General features: G+C 49.9%; 1 protein-coding gene across 4 annotated transcripts in view; it reads right to left on the bottom strand.

Annotated features, from left to right (window-relative positions):
- Positions 1 to 5,372: 5,372 nt before the first annotated feature.
- NRG2 (neuregulin 2) overlaps positions 5,373 to 17,060 on the bottom strand; it is a 157,144-nt gene continuing 145,456 nt past the window's right edge. For 2 of the 4 annotated variants that reach the window (XM_027888608.1, XM_027888609.1), the window contains 6 exons: positions 16,716 to 16,739; positions 12,853 to 12,955; positions 11,813 to 11,936; positions 10,436 to 10,563; positions 7,751 to 7,975; positions 5,373 to 6,408 (listed from right to left, as the gene is read on the bottom strand). In XM_027888608.1, coding sequence (XP_027744409.1) covers positions 5,751 to 6,408; positions 7,751 to 7,975; positions 10,436 to 10,563; positions 11,813 to 11,936; positions 12,853 to 12,955; positions 16,716 to 16,739 — 1,262 coding nt within the window. In that variant the 3' untranslated portion in view covers positions 5,373 to 5,750. The remainder of the gene's footprint in view (positions 6,409 to 7,750; positions 7,976 to 10,435; positions 10,564 to 11,812; positions 11,937 to 12,852; positions 12,956 to 16,715; positions 16,740 to 17,060) is intronic. The other 2 variants (XM_027888606.1, XM_027888607.1) reach the window with 1 other exon arrangement.

Genomic DNA, 17,060 nt, shown 5'->3' with positions numbered 1-17,060 from the left:
TTGGTCTAAAGCAGAGTTCCACCGTGTGGAATCCAACTCTGGATTGATCCCAGATTTCACAGCACCAGAAGGCCAGGCTGATACAGGTCTTTACCAACACCTGCTGCACAAAAACCAGGATTCTATGGACAAACAGCACTAGAAAATGGCAGTTTCTTTCCACAAGTGGGTTACAACCCCACCCATCCTCCTGGGGGCTGAAAGCACTGGCCTGCCTGTGCTTTGGATGGATGACAACCCTAGAGCAGGTGTGGACAGATGGACTGCTTTGGGGACACATTCAGGAACTCTTCTCTCCAGCTGGTGCATCCCCGGTGTGTCTGTTCATGTGCAGCCTAGAGAGTTATGGGAGTAGAAAGGAAGGTACCAACACCTGCACTGGGGGTTGGAGATGTTCTTGGGGGAGAGGAGGAGCCCAGGGCTACACTGAGTGGCTGTTTCTGCAAGGCATCATTGCTTTTGTGTCAGGTACTGTATATCCCTTGCTCTGAAGGTCTCCAAGATGCTCCTACTCACATGAAGTGTCTGGTGCCCAGACTCCCACAGTGGAGAAACCTGGACCTAACTCCTCCTCTCCAAAATCCCAGGCATACTTTGTACTTCAGCTCAAGCATCCCTTCCAGAGGGCAGTGGCATCTCCAGTGTGTCTGAGCTGCCACCAAGAGCAGCTCAGCCCCCTGGTTGAAGGTGCCAATCTGCAATCCTCAGCTGGGAGGAGCTTGCAGAGAAAAGCAGGATCTTGCAAAGTCTTGTCTGGGCACCAGGATAAGGTCTCAAAGCCTTGAGACTCAGCACCCCATGGATGTGGAAAGGGGTGGCAGCTGATGTCAGACAGCCCCTGGCAAGACAGCTCTGAGGGTAAAAACTTGCACTTTGAGGGTAAAACTACCAGCAGTTTGCCAAGGGCACAAGTCCTGATCCAGGTTGACACACTTGCAGGTTTAGTGAGAGCATCTCACCTGCTCAAGGGCACTGAGAACAGCCAAAAATTCCTCGTTTGACCAATCCACATCCTCAACTTGTGACCTGGAAGAAAATAGTTTTTTCCTCCCTCTTTCCCCCCCTGGAGGTCAAGGACTCAAGCCACCCACCACTAGGAGAGAAGAGCAGCATCTCAGAGGAGTTAGAGAGCCACAACCTTTTCTCTTCCTGGAGGTATCCAGATGTGCTTTCTGGCACATCCCCACCCTGTGCCAACCCCCCTAGCAGCCACCACGACTGCTCTGGGCCTCACACAACCTCACCTGACAGTGGTGGTTCAACCTGACCACTTCTCCTGGACACAGCACCAAATTCATTTCAGAGGGACTTCTTTGTGGGGGAGGCTTTGTGCCCCCAAAACCGGGATCTGGTGCTCCCCTCCTGCTTGTGCCACCCGATCTGTGTCAGCAGAGCAATTCCTTCCCCTCTGGGAAGGGCAGCAAAGGCATTACACAGGCAGAGCAGAGCTGGCAGGAGGCTTCTGTGGCTCCCCCCACCTGTGAAAATCGCTGTAAAATATTTACGGGCGAACCCTGGGAATACACATGGTTGGAAATGAGGAGGCTAAAAATAAACCAGCCAGGGGAAAAAGGAGAGAGATACAGGCTTCCTTCAGAGGCAATCGCAGAGAAAATTGAAGTAGCGTAACTGCCTCTAAATATAGCACACAATTATGGGAATCAAGGGGCACGTTTGACGAGAAATCACCACGAAAAAAAAATCCTGAGGCTGCCATGGCTCAGAGCTAGTGATGTCTTAGCAATGCAGAGCATCACAGGTCCCTGCAAACCACGGAGCAGGGAAGGATCCCCTTGTGCAGGGCAAACCCCCAGCTCCTTTCTGAGCGACCCAGAGAGCAGAGAGCAGCAGGGATGCCCGGTGGGGATGAGCTGCACTGATGTTTGGCCACATGGTTCCTTTGCACCCCAGGGCTGCTCTGCACTCCAGCCCAGAGCTTGGCAGCAGGAGACCCAAGAGCTGCACCTTCCTACAGGAGAGACTTCTCCATGAATGGAGCTCACAAGCTCACAGATCCTGAGGAGAACCACGGATGCTTTGGGAACTCGATGGTCCCCCACCTCTTTTCTATTTCTCTGGTTTCCCCAGGGATCAGCCTTGGTGATCTCCCACTTGTGTCTCTTCCAAGGGGTCGGGTGCTCTCTGTCTGTTCCTGTCCATCTCACTATGCTCCAGGAGCCACTGGAGGAGATAAGACGGGAGACCAAAGGCAATGGGAAGTTGGAGCATTTCCCCAGAGCAGTGGGGGAGTAGAGAGCTGCAGGTACCACTGCCTTCATCCAGCAAGGCTTGGGGCTGCACAGAAGTGGGGCATGATGTGTTCAAGGGTTACATGGCACACGTCACCCAAATCAGGATGTGACCCTACCACCTTTATCCCCAGTCCTAGACATGTAAGACCTCCTTGGGTGACATGGGCCCTGTGGCAGGAGGGCAGGGTCCTTCAGCCTTTGACCTTCTGTGTAATTGGTGTTGAGATGCCTTATTGAGGGTGAAGTGCTGAGCCCTCTGGTCTGTCTGGAGTCCCCTCAGCACATGGGATGGGTGTTAGGGGTGGCCTGTGACCCAGCAGGGTTAGCTCCAAGGCAATGGGCATCCTGGGGGGGGGCGGGTGGAGCAGAAGAAGCCCAGGCTGTGGGTGTGGTTAGCTGGGCCTTCAGCATGGGCAGCACTGTGAGGGGTGGGGGCTTCTCTCATGGCTCTGTGCATTCAGAGAATCATAGAATGGTTTGGGTTGGAAGGGACCTTAAAGGTCATCTCATTCCAACCAGATCATCTAGTTCTAAGGTCATCTAGTTCCAACTTATCCATTCCCACAGGGTTGTCTCAGACCAGCGTGTAGCAGATCCCTCTCCTCCTAGGGGAGTTCATCTGGGACTTTTGGGCACCTCCTCATCTCACTGAGCAGGAAGAAGGGAGCGAGATGTGAGCTGGGCTGAGCCATGAGCTTGCCCTCAGGGGCTGTGATGCCTGTGAATACACTGTGTTGTCAGTGAGTGCCCTACAGGGAGGCTATCCAGAGACATGGATTTGCCATGGAAGAGCTGAAGAGGGGACCTGTTTTGTGGGTGGGCAGGTGTTGTACGACAGCACAGCACTGGCAGGGTTGGACCCAACATGTCTCCACTCTGCTGAAAAAGTCATTGAAATGGGTGCCAGCATGTAGCACATGCCACACATCTTGGCCCCTCTTGGAACAACTAAAAGCTGCCACATTTGGAGTGAAGGAGGATCTTCTGGTGTGCAACTGGAGAAGGAATGGGATCCACCCGAGAGATGTGAGGGTGGCATTCACTCACCTCAGTGGGTCTCCAGTCCTAAGCCCTGCAGTGATGGTCAGATTTCCATGCCAGGTAGGAAAGCACCTACCTATGGGTCTCTGTGGGCATAAAGATCTTTGCTGAAACAGAGCATCTTTCATATGAGGAAAGGATGAGGGAGCTGGGACTGTTCAGCCTGGAGAGGGCTCAGGAGGATGTTATATATGTACAAATACCTGATGGGAGGCAGTGAAGAAGAGGGAACTGAACTCTTCTCAGCAGCGTCCAGTGGCAGGACAGGAGGCAATGGGCAGAAAATAAAAAAATAGTAAATACAGTCCAAATGCAAGAAGACACTTTTTTGCTTTGAGGGGAACCAAGCTCTGACAAAGGTTATCCAAAGAAGTTGTGGTGTTGCCATCCCTGGAGATATTCAAACCCTGATCAGGCACAGGCCTGGGCAAGTGGCTCTGGGTTAGCTGAGGTAGCAGGGAATTTGGAAGAAATCTTTTCCAACCTCAACCAGTCTGTGATTCTGTGGATGGTACCTGTTACAGCTCCCCATTTGCCCCCACAAAGGGCCTGATATTAATGCAGCCCACAGCTTGTTATTTCTTATTTTATTTATAATATAAAAAATGTTCAAGTGTTAAACAGTCGAGAGTTCTGACATTCAGACAATCCAGAGCAAACTTTGACAATCATCTTATGACAAATTAGCAGAGTATTCTATCTGACCCCATCATGGGTGAGGAATAGAGGGTTTAGTTACTTTATTGCTAAAAGTTAAATGAAATAATACACTGTCAATTGTTGTATTATCTTCTCAGTCACAGCTTCACCATGCATCCAATCTACAGTATCTGAAATGCAAAGGACATGCAGAAGTAAAAATATAAAAAGAAAAAAGTCAGGCTACAATGTAAACAGGTTTGCTGCAGAGAACTGAGGAGAGAGGGGCACTTCCACGGGGGTGCTCTGCCGCCTGGACACGCAGGACTGTCTCTTTGCGCCGCAGAGCCGATGGTCAGAGCTGCTCCGAGTTTGGAAACGCGACGTCCATCGCCGATGGCGGGACGTGACGGTAACAACTTTCTTTACAATTACATGGCACGGCAGTAGGGGAGGATCCGCTCGCTGGGCTGCCCCTCAAGGGGCCCTTCCCATCCATGGCAGGGGCAACAAGCGGGGCCAAAAGTGCTTGGGGTCCTGCCGAACCCTGGGGCAGCACAGCCGGCGACCGCTCGGCACCGCGGCCAGGGGGACACACAGGCGGCCGTGCCGCGCCTTGGGAGCACCCTCTGGGTGTCCTCCTGGCAAGGATGTCACGCAGGATGTCACAGGGGACACCACAGCCCCACGGCGCCATGGCTACACCGCTCAGCCAAGGGGGGTGCCATGGCCAGCACGGCACCGGCACAGCAAGGCAGCCACGGGCAGCGGGGCTGGACAGAGCCCAACCCGCTGGGAACACCACACAGAGCCTGCCCAGGACGGATTCAGCGACCCGGATTCAGCGGTACCTGACAGGGTGTGATCCACCACGGTCACAAGGGTGTCTGCCTTGCCTGACTACAAACCTGTGCCAACCCAGCTCCAGACCCACAGGTGAGATGGCCAAAGGTTGGGAGATACATTGTAAGGGCTGCTGCTGCCGTGCAATTTCATTTTGTCTTCCTACCTGTGTGGCAAAAGAAACGTTATTTCTTGCATTTCAGCACGGTGCTTTTGGGGTTTCTTTTTCTCCTGATTTAAGCAACAATACAAGTATTTTACAGGGCAAGACAGATCCCCGTCAGACATGATAATGGAAATGCTCCCACTCATGTCCTTAATGTGTGTTTAAACAATACTTTAAAGAATAAGATCATTAATAGCAGGGTACGTGGGGGGGGGGGGCAAAGTGGCGAGGCTGTTTTCTTCCGACAGAAGAGCGCCCTTGTGACAGGTTGTCTCCCAAACAAAAATCTATGATCTTAAAAATGCTACTGAAACAGAATCCTCGGCATGAATCCCAGCACTAGCATACAGCAAAAGGCACCACGATAGTTTTGTTTTCTATTTTTAAGTAGTCAAAAATTGGCCCACTTTTCTTTGTTACTTTATTGTTTGTTTTCTTTTCTTCTTCTTTTTTTTTTTTAATCTTTTTTTTTTGTTTTTTTTCTCGGAAGCTGTAAATCAAGACATTACATATAAATAGAGATTCCCTATAAAAAAGTCATTGTTGTTAGCTATTATAAGACAACTTTGCTAAAATGAAAATAAAACATTTTATTTGTTATATTTTCCCCCTCTTTTATATAAAATAAAAATATTTATTTTTTTGTGGTTTTTTGTGTGTTTTTTTTGTTTTGTTTGTTTGTTTTTTTCTGTTCCTGTTTCATTGTTTTGTTTTGTTTTGTTTTGTTTTGTTTTTTTGTTTCGTCTCGCCTCCCTCCTCGGCCTCCTCCGTGTGGTTGTGTCTGCGGGTGCGACGAGCCTGGGAGGTGCCTAGAGAGGGTCGGGGTCCGGTTTGGGCGCCACGTGTGCCAGGCTGCCGCGCCCGCTCTCCCCTTGGGCGCTGTGTCTGCTGCAGGAATAGTGAGTCCGGCTGTTGCCCGGCCGGTGCAGTGGCGGCGACTCTGTGTGCGCCGCCTCATTGTTCTGAGTGCTTAGGAACGGGGTGCTCTCGGCCACCAGCTCCTCGTCAGACTCGCTGTAAGAGGCGCTGCTCAAGGAGAAGGAGTCCCGGACGGCTCTGGCTCTGTGAGGGATGTGCCCGTTCAGTTTGGATTTTTTCCACCGCCTGTTGCTGCTGGCTGTTTTCTTTGGCTGCTCTAGCGCTGTGACGTACTCCTGCGTCGTCTCGTACTCGTCGTCCTCTGTGATGCGGAAGGGGCTGGAGGGAAGGCTCCCCATGCTGTCGTTTAGGTAGGTCTTCCTTTGGTAGTAGCTGTCGTACCTCTGCGTGTCCTGGAAGGGGAGCTGGTAGCGCCGCAGGAGGGGTTGCTGTTCCTCCACGCGGAAGCTGATGGGAGCCGCCGGCGGCAGGGACACGGCGTGCGCCGAGTTGGGGGAGGTGATCTCGAAGGTGGGCACCTGCGTGGTCATCGGGTAGTGGAAGTCAACAGGCGACAGGCGTGCTGGGGTGGTCAGGGCCGACACGTACCTGGAAAAACAACAGCGCTGTTTGGACGCACCAAGAAACCCCCCAAAAAACCATCAGCTGCGCCCGCGCTTTGTCAACTGTCCGGCCCAGGGACCTGTGAGGCCTCCGGTGCACCTGCTGCTGGAGCTCCACAACTGCTGGGGAACCAGGAGGAGAGAGCTTGCACTGCTGGGCCAAGAGAGGGTGAGCTGCTGCTTTTAGTGGGCACTAGGGCACCGGGCACTGTGCGTCCCCAGATGGCCCCTCCAGAGAGACTTGGAGCGCAATGCCCACCCTGCATCACTGAGTCGAGGCTTTGCTACCTCTCATCTGCCTGCCTTCTGTTCCCTCTGGAGTTGCCAGGCTTCTCTCCAAACAATTTCACCAAATTCCCTCCCCCTGCCCAGGCCACAGATGTGGAAAACCTGGGCACTGCTTACTCTGACTTAGCAAAAATCTTATGTCTCAAAAATGCATCTACCACTGTCTTCTACTTTAGTGACAGTGTCAGTGTGGCCATCCATGTCTAGTCTAGCTCCTCTCCAAACAGCCCTTCCTTTGGCATCACCTCTTTCAAAGGAGCAGATCTCATTCCTCTCAATAGTCCTAGTGTTGTCTCTGCCCAGTTCCACCTGCCCGGGCTCTCTGGCTAGTGCAGCACCTTTTTGCCCATGTGTTTTGTGAAGTATGAAGTCTCTGTACAAGCTGCATCAACCTGAGTGGACCAAGGACAGGAATGAGAGTGCGGGAGATGCTGCATTTCTCCTCTGTCCCATGGACAAGTACCACTACCTTGAAGGGTAACTGCCCATGTGGCCACCCAGCATCACCAGTGGCTACCTGCAAAGGGCTGGAGCAAGGGTGGAGATGACCACGAGGAACCAGACTGGGAAGAGAACAACTGTTATGGCTGTTGATGGTGTCTCAGCTCTGCAGCTGTGCTCCTTGGAAGGCTAGGTCATATGGAGCCCTGTCCCACAGCTGTGCAGGACCCTGCCCACCAGGGCATTCTCTCTCAGGACTGTGCTGAGAACACAAATCTTTTCCCCATGTACCTGAGGGCCAGACCCTGCCCAAGTTGCCAGCCCACCAAGCTGCCTGGGGTGCACTCTCGAGCCAGTTTTTCATTACCAGTTGCTGACTGCAGCCAGGTGTTTTACACTCCTGTCATTCCCGTGCTCCAAATCTATGTTGCCACCAGGTAAGCAGGATGCAGTACTGGCTGCTGCCCCTACCACAGTGGCCTCCTCTGGGAGGACAGAGCTGGAGTTTCTCCAGCGCCACCATGGGAATGCTGCGCTAGGGCTGGGAAAGGCAAACGTTTTTGTGCTGTGCACAGAGGCACCAAGCAGTGGGGTCTGACCTCTCGCTGTGGGGTGAGTCCCGCAGGGAATCCACTGAGTCCCGGTACTGCGTCGTGGGCCTCCGCGAGTCCTCGATGCAGAAGGTGGCCCCGCGGCGAGCCCGCGCCTCCACGCACGCCGGGCTGTTGCATTTGCTGGTTCCCACCGAGGACAGCATTATCCCAGACTGGGAATCCGAAGTCAGGCTCTCCGTTCGCTCCAAGCTCCAGGTGTGGCTTTCATGTCTGTGGATGGAGTGGACAGTGAGCAGGGAACCCCCACTGAGCTCTTCTCCAAAGAGCCACGCGCAGGCACCGCTCACACTCGGCTCTGCACCTCTGCACTGGCGTCCCCTTTCTCTCTCTCACTAGGATATGTCCCAGCTTCCCAACCCTACCTTTGATCTGCCTTTCTCTGCTACCTCTTGGAGATACCATTAGAGGACAAAGAAAGCAAACCAGTGCATAGAAGATATTTATCCCACCACTGAATAGATGGCCGGGACGGGACAGCCTCTGGAGGGAGGCCAATGCAATCCAGATTTGTGCTTGCAAACCATTCTGGGTGTGGAGCAACACACTGGCCATGCCAAGGCAAGTCAGCCAAGTTTCTTCAAATGTGCCACCTGCCTTGCCAAGTGACAGCCCCTTTGGAATCACTACCAGAGAGGAGCCAGGAGAAGCCACTCAAAATTAGCAGAACAAAGTGTACCAAAGAGAGATCTGGATGTTCAGTTGCCACTGGTTTAGAAAAGATTTTGGCAGCAAAACACTTTTGAGGTGCTAGACAAAAACTATGGTGTGCTGGCTAGACCTTGCTGAGCACTCAGAGCCTCACCTGTTCTAGTCTGGGGGAAACAGGACATCCCACAAGGACTCACTGGGGTCACATGGGGCCGCCTGCCCACTGGGGTCCCACCCACACCACGGCCACCACACTGACCCCTCCATGGCAGAAACACAACAGCCCTGAACTCCTACACTGCACCAGATGGAGCTGTGTTGATGGAGGATTTTGGGTGGGGGCTCGCAGAGGAGAGCGGGCCTCATTAAGACTTCCCAAGAACTTGTTAATTATTGATGGCTCCAGGCACATGCTCATTTATAACTTCAAACAGTGTCCTCATTAGAGGCACTGATGGAGTAAAATGGAGCCTGATTATGCCAGTAGTTTGCCTCTGGCATGACTTCAAGAAGCACCTGCTTGCTGCACTTGACTCAGGAAAATTAGGTGGCAGGTAGCCAGGGCCAGAGGCTACGCAAGGTAGGTTCCTCCCCACAGCTGCCATGTGCTAATGCTGCCTTCCAGGCACACCTTTGCTCTTCAGGAGCTGCCCAGGGATGGCCCAGGACTTTGGAGCGAGCACAGAAGGCCAGCAAAGTGCAGCTCTGCAGGCACAGGAGCCTCTGTGCACCTGGTTCAAGCTTGCACACACCTATCCAGGGCTGGGCTGCAGAGTACAAATTCAAAAAACCTGGAAAACACACCGTCTAGCTCACGAGGGGTGGGATTTCCCTGGAAGAATCAGTCATTTCCAGCCCATCAAGTCATTCTTGGCTCCCTCTCTACTTGCTGGAGGTCTAGCCAAAGGAATCTGGAAGGGATTCACCTGAAAACCCAAGTTCAATATCTGAAGTTGATCTTGAGTACTTGTTCAACCCTCAGGAATGCCTGAACCCTGAGGAAACATGCTGGGAGCCACCTATGAGCTTTAGCTGAAAGAATTCTAGGATTCCTGGATGAATGGAGACAAACCCATCAGGCTAATGAAGTACATGAGACAGTCACGTATCAAAGGCAAGGAATCTCCACGGAAAACACCCTCACTTACTGGAAGAAGCGCAAGAGCTGAGTAAGAGGAAGAAGTGGAGCATCCAAACTCAAAACAGCACAGCACTTTCTTTGGAGCATTTGAAAGACTTCTCTGAACATCATAAAAATAGAGGAGTCCATTTGCAATTCAAATGCTCTCGAAAACCCTGAGAACTTCAGCTTCCAAGCTCTTCCCCCCACAGTTATTTTGAAATGAAAACAAAAAATACGTCTCATCCCGTGTCACAAGAAATACTGGCACTTTCCTGCTAGACCCAGTTTTCCTGGAAGCCTCAGAAAAACCTCCGGTGAGAGAGGTGCCACCACCTCAGAGGCTGAGATTCTAACAGAACTTTCTGAACTGTGATAAATTGCATGGGAGTTGGGTTTTTTTGGTGAAAACCTGTGAGTTCCAAGGCAGATTCTGACCCTGAGGAACTGACCAAAACGTTTTGTGATATTTTGTGTGCTTTGTCTTCCACACAGCAAATACATTCTAAATATGAAGCAGATAGCCTGTGTGTGCTTAATGAATTATTTCAGATGTCCAGTGTGCTGCAAACACAATCTGCAAAGCCTTTCCTATGTGAACCCTCCCATTTGAGTCTCTGAAAAGCATGGAAACACAACTTGATTTCCTCCTGTTTTCCAGCGATGTCAGTGCTGCAGGTTCCTGCTGGTACCTCCCTGCAAGTCAAGGATCCCACTTTTCCACACCTCTCACTATCTAGCTGTGCCTGCAAAGACCTGCAGTGTGGACATGGCCCACATGCCAGCACAGAGCCAAACATCAAATGAAAACAGAAAGCGAGGTGAAAGGAAAACCTTTTGAATCTCACAGCATCCTAAGGCAAACAGTAGGAGAAAGGTCAGGGGAAAATGGTACACATCACCTCTGGCTGGATGTTGGAGTGGCTGTGGAGCAGTGATGAGATGGGGAGCAGGAGTGACTTCCCGAAAAGGTGGTCTCTGTTTCCCTTCGGATCACGTGCTCGGTGGCAGAAACATTCTTAGAAATATACTGTAAAACATGAAGAATCACACAGAACAGCCATCAGTTTGTGAACGCTGCCACAGAGAAATATAGCTGGCTTGAATACTTCTGGTTGAATCAGGTGAGGACTGGGCGAACCCACAAGCTCCACAACCTACGGGAAAAGACAAGGAGGGTGAAGGCTCTTCTTAGCCCCTTCAGTTTGAACACTGGAAAAGGGCCATGGCATTGGGACTGCAGAAGGGTGTGGAGAGACAAGGGGTCCTCCAAAGGAAAGTGGTACCATGTGTAGCTGCTGAGCAGAGACATGTCTGCCCACAGGAGGTTACACCAGCAAAAAGAGAAGGACGTGAAATCTGTCAGAGATTCGAGACCTACAGAAACACCAGGTGTGATCCAAATATTTATGCTGAGATATTCCTTCATCTATCAACCAGCACTGCTTCTCACAGGGACACTAAGCTCTCTGCAGGAGGCAGTATTTCGGGACTAGGGGACTGTGGGTCTCAGAAATTCCCTTTCCCCCTTCCTTCATGGCTGGGATTCATCCCAGCCAAATTTTACCACCAAAGGGTGACCCAGCAGAGCTCTTAGGTGATTCAGTGGACTCGTTTTCTTCAGCACTTCTTGTTTGGCTCTGCCTCCCCCTTCCCTTTTTCTGACCCCTTCCAAGGCCTTGGTCCAGCAAGGTACTTAAACCCCTTGAGTTTATGGAGTTTGACCAAAGTCACAAGAGTGGCTGAGCTGCCCTTCTGGATCCAGTCCTAAAGACTTAAATCATTCTCATCAGTCTGACACTGGCACCCCATCAGGACATCCCACCTTGCCCAGGCCACAACTCCTGACATGGGCACGTGGGCTGATGGAGTGCTGACCAGATGACCATGGCGTGCTTCAGCACAACGTGGTCACACTGCAGCTCCGGTCACTGCCCCGCTGATCCCATCTGTCATCCCACAAAGTGGGACTTGACGGGATAGCTTCATAAACAGGAAACTTTGGGAACAACTCTCTTAGTGGAAATCAGGGTCACACTTGATTCACCAAAACAAGCCTGTCCCAAGTGCCCCAATCTCATCCTGTACTTAAAAGTAAGATAACATTTCCCTTCAGATGTTGGTTTTGGAAATGTTTTTATGCGGAATCTCATCTCTCCGCTCAAGTTTGTTAGTGTTTTGCTCCTCACGGGCTTGCACAAAGGTGTGTAAGCACACACACCCACGCCAAATCCCTGGTGGAAAACAGCCTGCAGGGAGATGGAGACAAAGGGTCTTACATCGGCCATCTGGATTTCCTCGGGATCCAAACGTGGATGGCTCGGCCCGTTCGCAAGGCTCCGGTTCTGATGGGCAGGGCACATGTTCTGCCGTAAGTGGTTATGCATTTGTTTCCTTTGTTTCCTTCAAAACAGAAAAGAAAAAAAAAAAAAAAAGAAAGAAAAATCTATTAGGAAGACTTCTCTCATGGGGCTCTGTGCCCCCAGAGACAGCAGAGAAGGCAAGTCTTGGACACATGGATGTTCCCATGGTGTTTGTGGAAAGTTGCAAACAAGAAGGAACAAGGCATTCAGCACTAAACACATTCTGCTGCTTTTCCAAACAAAAGGTGGACTTTTGTTGTCATGGACAATTCGGGAAGCTGGGTCCAGGGTCCCTTTTTCAAGACAAGGTCCAGCCCAATGCAGCTGAGCCAGGGACACTGTGGTGCTGGGAGGGGAAGAGAAAGGTGGGGAGAAGGAAAAGGGAGAACAAGTCCTGTCTTGATCTTGGTGGAAAGTCACTTGACCTGTCCTACATGAAGAGCAAAGCCTGCCCGTGCCCCTGGCAGGACACCATGACCCAGGGACACCTCAATTGAGATGAGGTGCAGGCTAAGTAGGGAGAAAGGTGCTGTCCAAGCAGGAAAGGTTGGCCATAAAAGAGGTTTCCAAGCCCCTTGTTAAATTGAGATTGCTCCAAAAGTCCCTGGAACGTCCACAGCTGAGCCCACAACTCCTGCACAACAGTCCAGTGTGCTTCTGCAGTCGTCAGGTGAGCTGCTGGCTTGGGGCCAGCTTTTCCCAGTGACACAGCATCACCTGGCTGGGCAAAATGATGCTGTTTCAGGGGATAAGCAGATGGTCCCAGGAAAACATTCTGCTCAGGCACAGCCTGGGAAATGGCTTCACTGGCCTCGTGCACGAGACCTTCCTGGGAACAACACAGCAGAGCATCTCCTTAAAATAGCATTTGGGTGAAGAGCAGGAGAGTGTGAAGCATGGACACTACCACTCACTAACCTCTGGCCAGCTCTTGTCTGTCAGCCACCCATACTCACTTGGTTTTACAGTAAGCTACCACACAGACGATGCCCACCACAAGCAAGGCCACACAGATTCCCGTGATGGTTAAAACTCTCTTCTGGTAGAGCTCTTCTGCTTCTGCAAATGGAGAGAAAGGATCCAGTTACAAACGGGCTCCAGCACCAGGGGTGCCTCTGGCTGCACAGGAACCAGCACTGCGTGTGGGTAAGACAGAGGACGAGGCTCGGGCACACCTCCTACCAATCCCCTGTCCATCTAAGAGCTGCCCCAAACCTGAGCCCAGCTGGCCCAACCTCACTCAACCCTCACAAGACCTTCACTCCTTTTGTCTCCCTGCACCTTGGCCTTCTCTCACTTGGTAGCTCACCCCTTCTGCACTCACACTTCTCACTTTCCCTTCTTCTCCCGCAGTGACTAATCTCAAAATTCCCCATGACTCTCCTCTCCCTTCAACCCTTTGTGGTGCCTTAGTCACCTACCAAGGAAGCCCTCGAGTACCCCCCACTCACCACGAGCACACTTGCCCTGTGATGCCCTGATCACAGGCTCTGCTCTGACGGGCTCAGAATGCCTTTGCCTTGCAGCTGCTGCATGCCCTGGAGCTCGGTGGTGTCCTACAACCACTGAGCAACAGGCCCCAAAGCATGTAGGCACTGAAAGGGACATCCTAGAACAGTCAAAAAGCAGCATGAGGATGGAAAAGTGACAGCGCGTTCAACAAAGAAAAGGGAGTGGAGTAATTGAAATACAGTCACCAGTGATGGAATTTTAATGGAACCCTAGGAAGCGATTCATTCCATTGCTCCAGGTAGCTCAGAGGCACACACAAAACACAAGCAGCTTGCTGCTGCTTCTGTCAAATGTCACCGTGTGTCGTGGGCCACCTTTCAAACCAGAAAAGTCACTTGTGTCAAAAACCAGACCATGCTGGAAGTGAGGTAATTCATTCCCATCAATCAAAGCTCCCAGGAAATGCTTGGATATCACTTGGAGTGTAACTGAGCTACACCTAGCCAGTAATCCCATGGCAAGGACACCTCTTCCTCCGTGGCTACACCAGAGCAGATGCTCTTCTCGGTGGCATCCAGCAATTTGGTTCTCCAGTTGGATGACTGGAGAAGGATTCAGTGCACAGCTGCCATGGGTGTCTCAGTTCAGCATCTATGACTGATGTCCTCATGCCCCCACACTGTGTGTTAATGTTCAAGTTACTGGGGTTTGTGCCTTCTTGAATATTCATTGAAATCTTTATTTCATGTAGATTAGTGAGTAAGAGTCATGCCATGGCTGCTGTGCTTCACCACGCCCCTCAAAACACCTTGCATGGGTTTTATGAAACCCTCAGTGCTACCAAACACTCAAATACAAAACCAGAAGAGAAATAAAGGTCTAGGTCTAGATTTTAACAAAAAAAATTGAGGGGGAAGCAATGAAACCTCCCAGATAAGTGAATATTTTTGTAGCAAAAAATATAACTGGTGAAGAATCTTTGAAAGAACTGGCTTGATGGATGAGTTCATGCCAAAACAGACCTCCTGTCCAGCCTCTTTTTTTTTTTTGTTAAAGTAGTTTTTACTGGGCAGTAGCAAAATTCTTGCCCAGTGCCACCTGTAACCAGGTTTTCCCAATTCATACAAAATCCTTGAAATTCCAGTCTGAAGGAGAGAGCTGTACTGGTAGAATCAAGCCAATTCTTTCAAAGATTCTTCACCAGTAATATTTTTTGCTACAAAGAGTTTTTTTCTTAAGCATAAATCATTACCTTTGAATCATGGAGGAGAAATAAAGAGCAAAGTCATTAAAACTACGGTTTCTTGTGGTTTTGTTGGTGGGGTGTTTTTCTGGGTTTGTTTTTGGATTTTTGCCTATTACATGACAAAATTCTTCACCCGAGGCTCAAATCCCAGTCGTTGTTCTGGTGATCATGTCAAATACAGGACCTTTTCTCTGACATGTCTGACTGTGCTGAACCTTCACCTGAATTGCACAGGGAATGTTTCAGTTCGTCAGAAATGCAGATTTAGCCTCTCTGTCTAGAGCTGACAGCTCTGCTGTGTGAAGCAGTGAAGTGCGAGGCTGTGCATCACCGCTGCAAACTAAAAATTGAATGACCTGCCGATAGTAATTCAGTTTGGTTCCCAACATCTCATTAAAGCTGATGCTCTATAACAGCACCTTCACGTTGCCCAAAACCATCTCGACAGCGGCAGAAAGGAAATACGAGAGTGCGCGCTACAGTTTCTGTATTTGAGCAGGTAAGATCCTGGAGCAGGACTTGTCCATTTGTGTCTCTATGCTCTACAAACACCACGTCTTCATCAGCAGCATCGTCACTCTACAGCAGCAAACGCTATGAACAAACCATGTGGTGCCACACAATGCCGACAGAATCACAGTCCAGCCATGGTGTCACAGCAAGGCATGACAGTGACAGACGAATGACAGAGAAGAGACGACTGCAGACTGGGAACAGGATGTGTGCGGTTCTGTGATGGCATCGAGAATGGGTGAGGAAAAGGACAAGAGGTCAACAAAAAAAGGGATGTCAAAAATCCTCGATTTTAACGTTTATTTCAGTGTATTAGCATTAGCAGCACCGCTTTCTCTGAGACACCTGACCGTAAAATTCACATGTTTTCTGCCGTGGGTAGGAACTGTCACCAGTTCTGGGGGATCAGGCATGCAAAAACTAGAGGAGATCAGCGTCTCCAGCCTCAGCTAGTGCATGTTCCTCCACCTCAGGGGCCTGAGAGGGCAATTTAGGATCCTGAAGTGAAAGACTGGTGTCCCCATGTCTCCAGCAAATGGAATGGAAGCATCTTCATATGAAGATCTGCTCTGGCTGACACTGTTGGATCAATAATTTTAAGTTAAATGATAAATCATAGAATGGTTTAAGATGGAAGGGACCTTAAAGCTCATCTCATTCCAGCCCCCTGGAGCACCTTCCACTAGACCAGGTTGCCAAGTCTCTCTACTCTCATCTGACCAGCCCTCCCTGCTCTTGGCTTGTACGCTCCAGGGAAACCTCACCTCAAAGATTTGATTTCCCAAGTGCTTACTCAAAAGATAACTTGATTTATTTCTAAAAAAAAAGACTGAGGAGAATGGAAGGAAAATAATATGGTTATGAGCAGCTGGGCAGGAGTGAGTAAATGCCCAAAGGGGATATTTTTAAATCATTTAAGTTACTGCAGTGTTTTTCCAAGCTTGCCACCTCGGTGCTCAGCATCACACCCTCCTCTCTCATGAGGAACTAATGACTTCCCTGGGATTTAGTTTTCTAGACTAACTCACCTCATGTCATCTTTTTTGGAACAATCTCCTCCCTGTCAAGAACCAAAAATGAGCCACTAAACTTTGGGAGGAGAAAAGGCAAAGCCCATCCTGACCCTTGGTAGGATCCAGTGGAGGTTAGTGCGTGTGGAATGGCAATTTCTGTAAAAGCCCTGATCTTCCTAAAATTCGCCTTCCCGTTCCTGGAGCGCCTTCCCCTGCTGGCAACCTTTTGGATGGACACAAACTCCTGCTTTTCAGTTAAATACACAAAAGCGTGTTGAATGGAGATGTATGGCAATTGTAACATCCCAGTCACGCCACACACACCAGGCTGCTGCTTGGAACAAAGAAAAAAGTGCTGCTAAAAATAAATACACCTGCTTTTTTTATAGGTTTACATTTTGAATTTGTGATTTGGTTTGGTTTTTTTTTTGTTTTGTTTTGCCTTTTTTTTTTTTTTTTCCCAATCCAAACATGTCTCTTGGTGCCAGGGAAGTGAACAGAACAGCTGATTTTTTAATCATCCCATTAAAGCCATAAATATAATGTGGGAAGCTCTTAATGGCTTCTGATTAATAAATGAATGGTTGTTCCATACCCTTTAATTCAAATCCAAGATGCTCTGCCAATGCAGAAAGAAGACAAGGAAGAGAAAGAGAAAAAGAAAAACATGTCTGTCAGAGAACTCTCAAATACAAACACACACACCGTGCAGTTACAGCAGGTTAGCTTTTGGTAGGCTCAGCAGCAGTCACACAGACACTGTATGCTTCAGAGCATTTCAAATCCCCACCATGTTATGCAAAGAAAGACCCAAACAAATTGCAGTGGGAGTTCATTATGAATTCTTTCAGTTAATTATGAATTCTTTTGAGATGAGCCATGTTTGTTAGTACCTGATATGGAATTCACAGTTTAGGCAGGGAGAAGAAAAAAAACCAAA

The sequence above is a fragment of the Empidonax traillii genome, unplaced genomic scaffold (assembly GCF_003031625.1).
Source record: "Empidonax traillii isolate 1590-97213 ecotype Southwest subspecies unplaced genomic scaffold, ASM303162v1 scaffold242:size1152717, whole genome shotgun sequence".
Lineage (NCBI taxonomy): Eukaryota > Metazoa > Chordata > Aves > Passeriformes > Tyrannidae > Empidonax > Empidonax traillii.
This window is presented reverse-complemented; position numbering and strand designations above follow the sequence as displayed.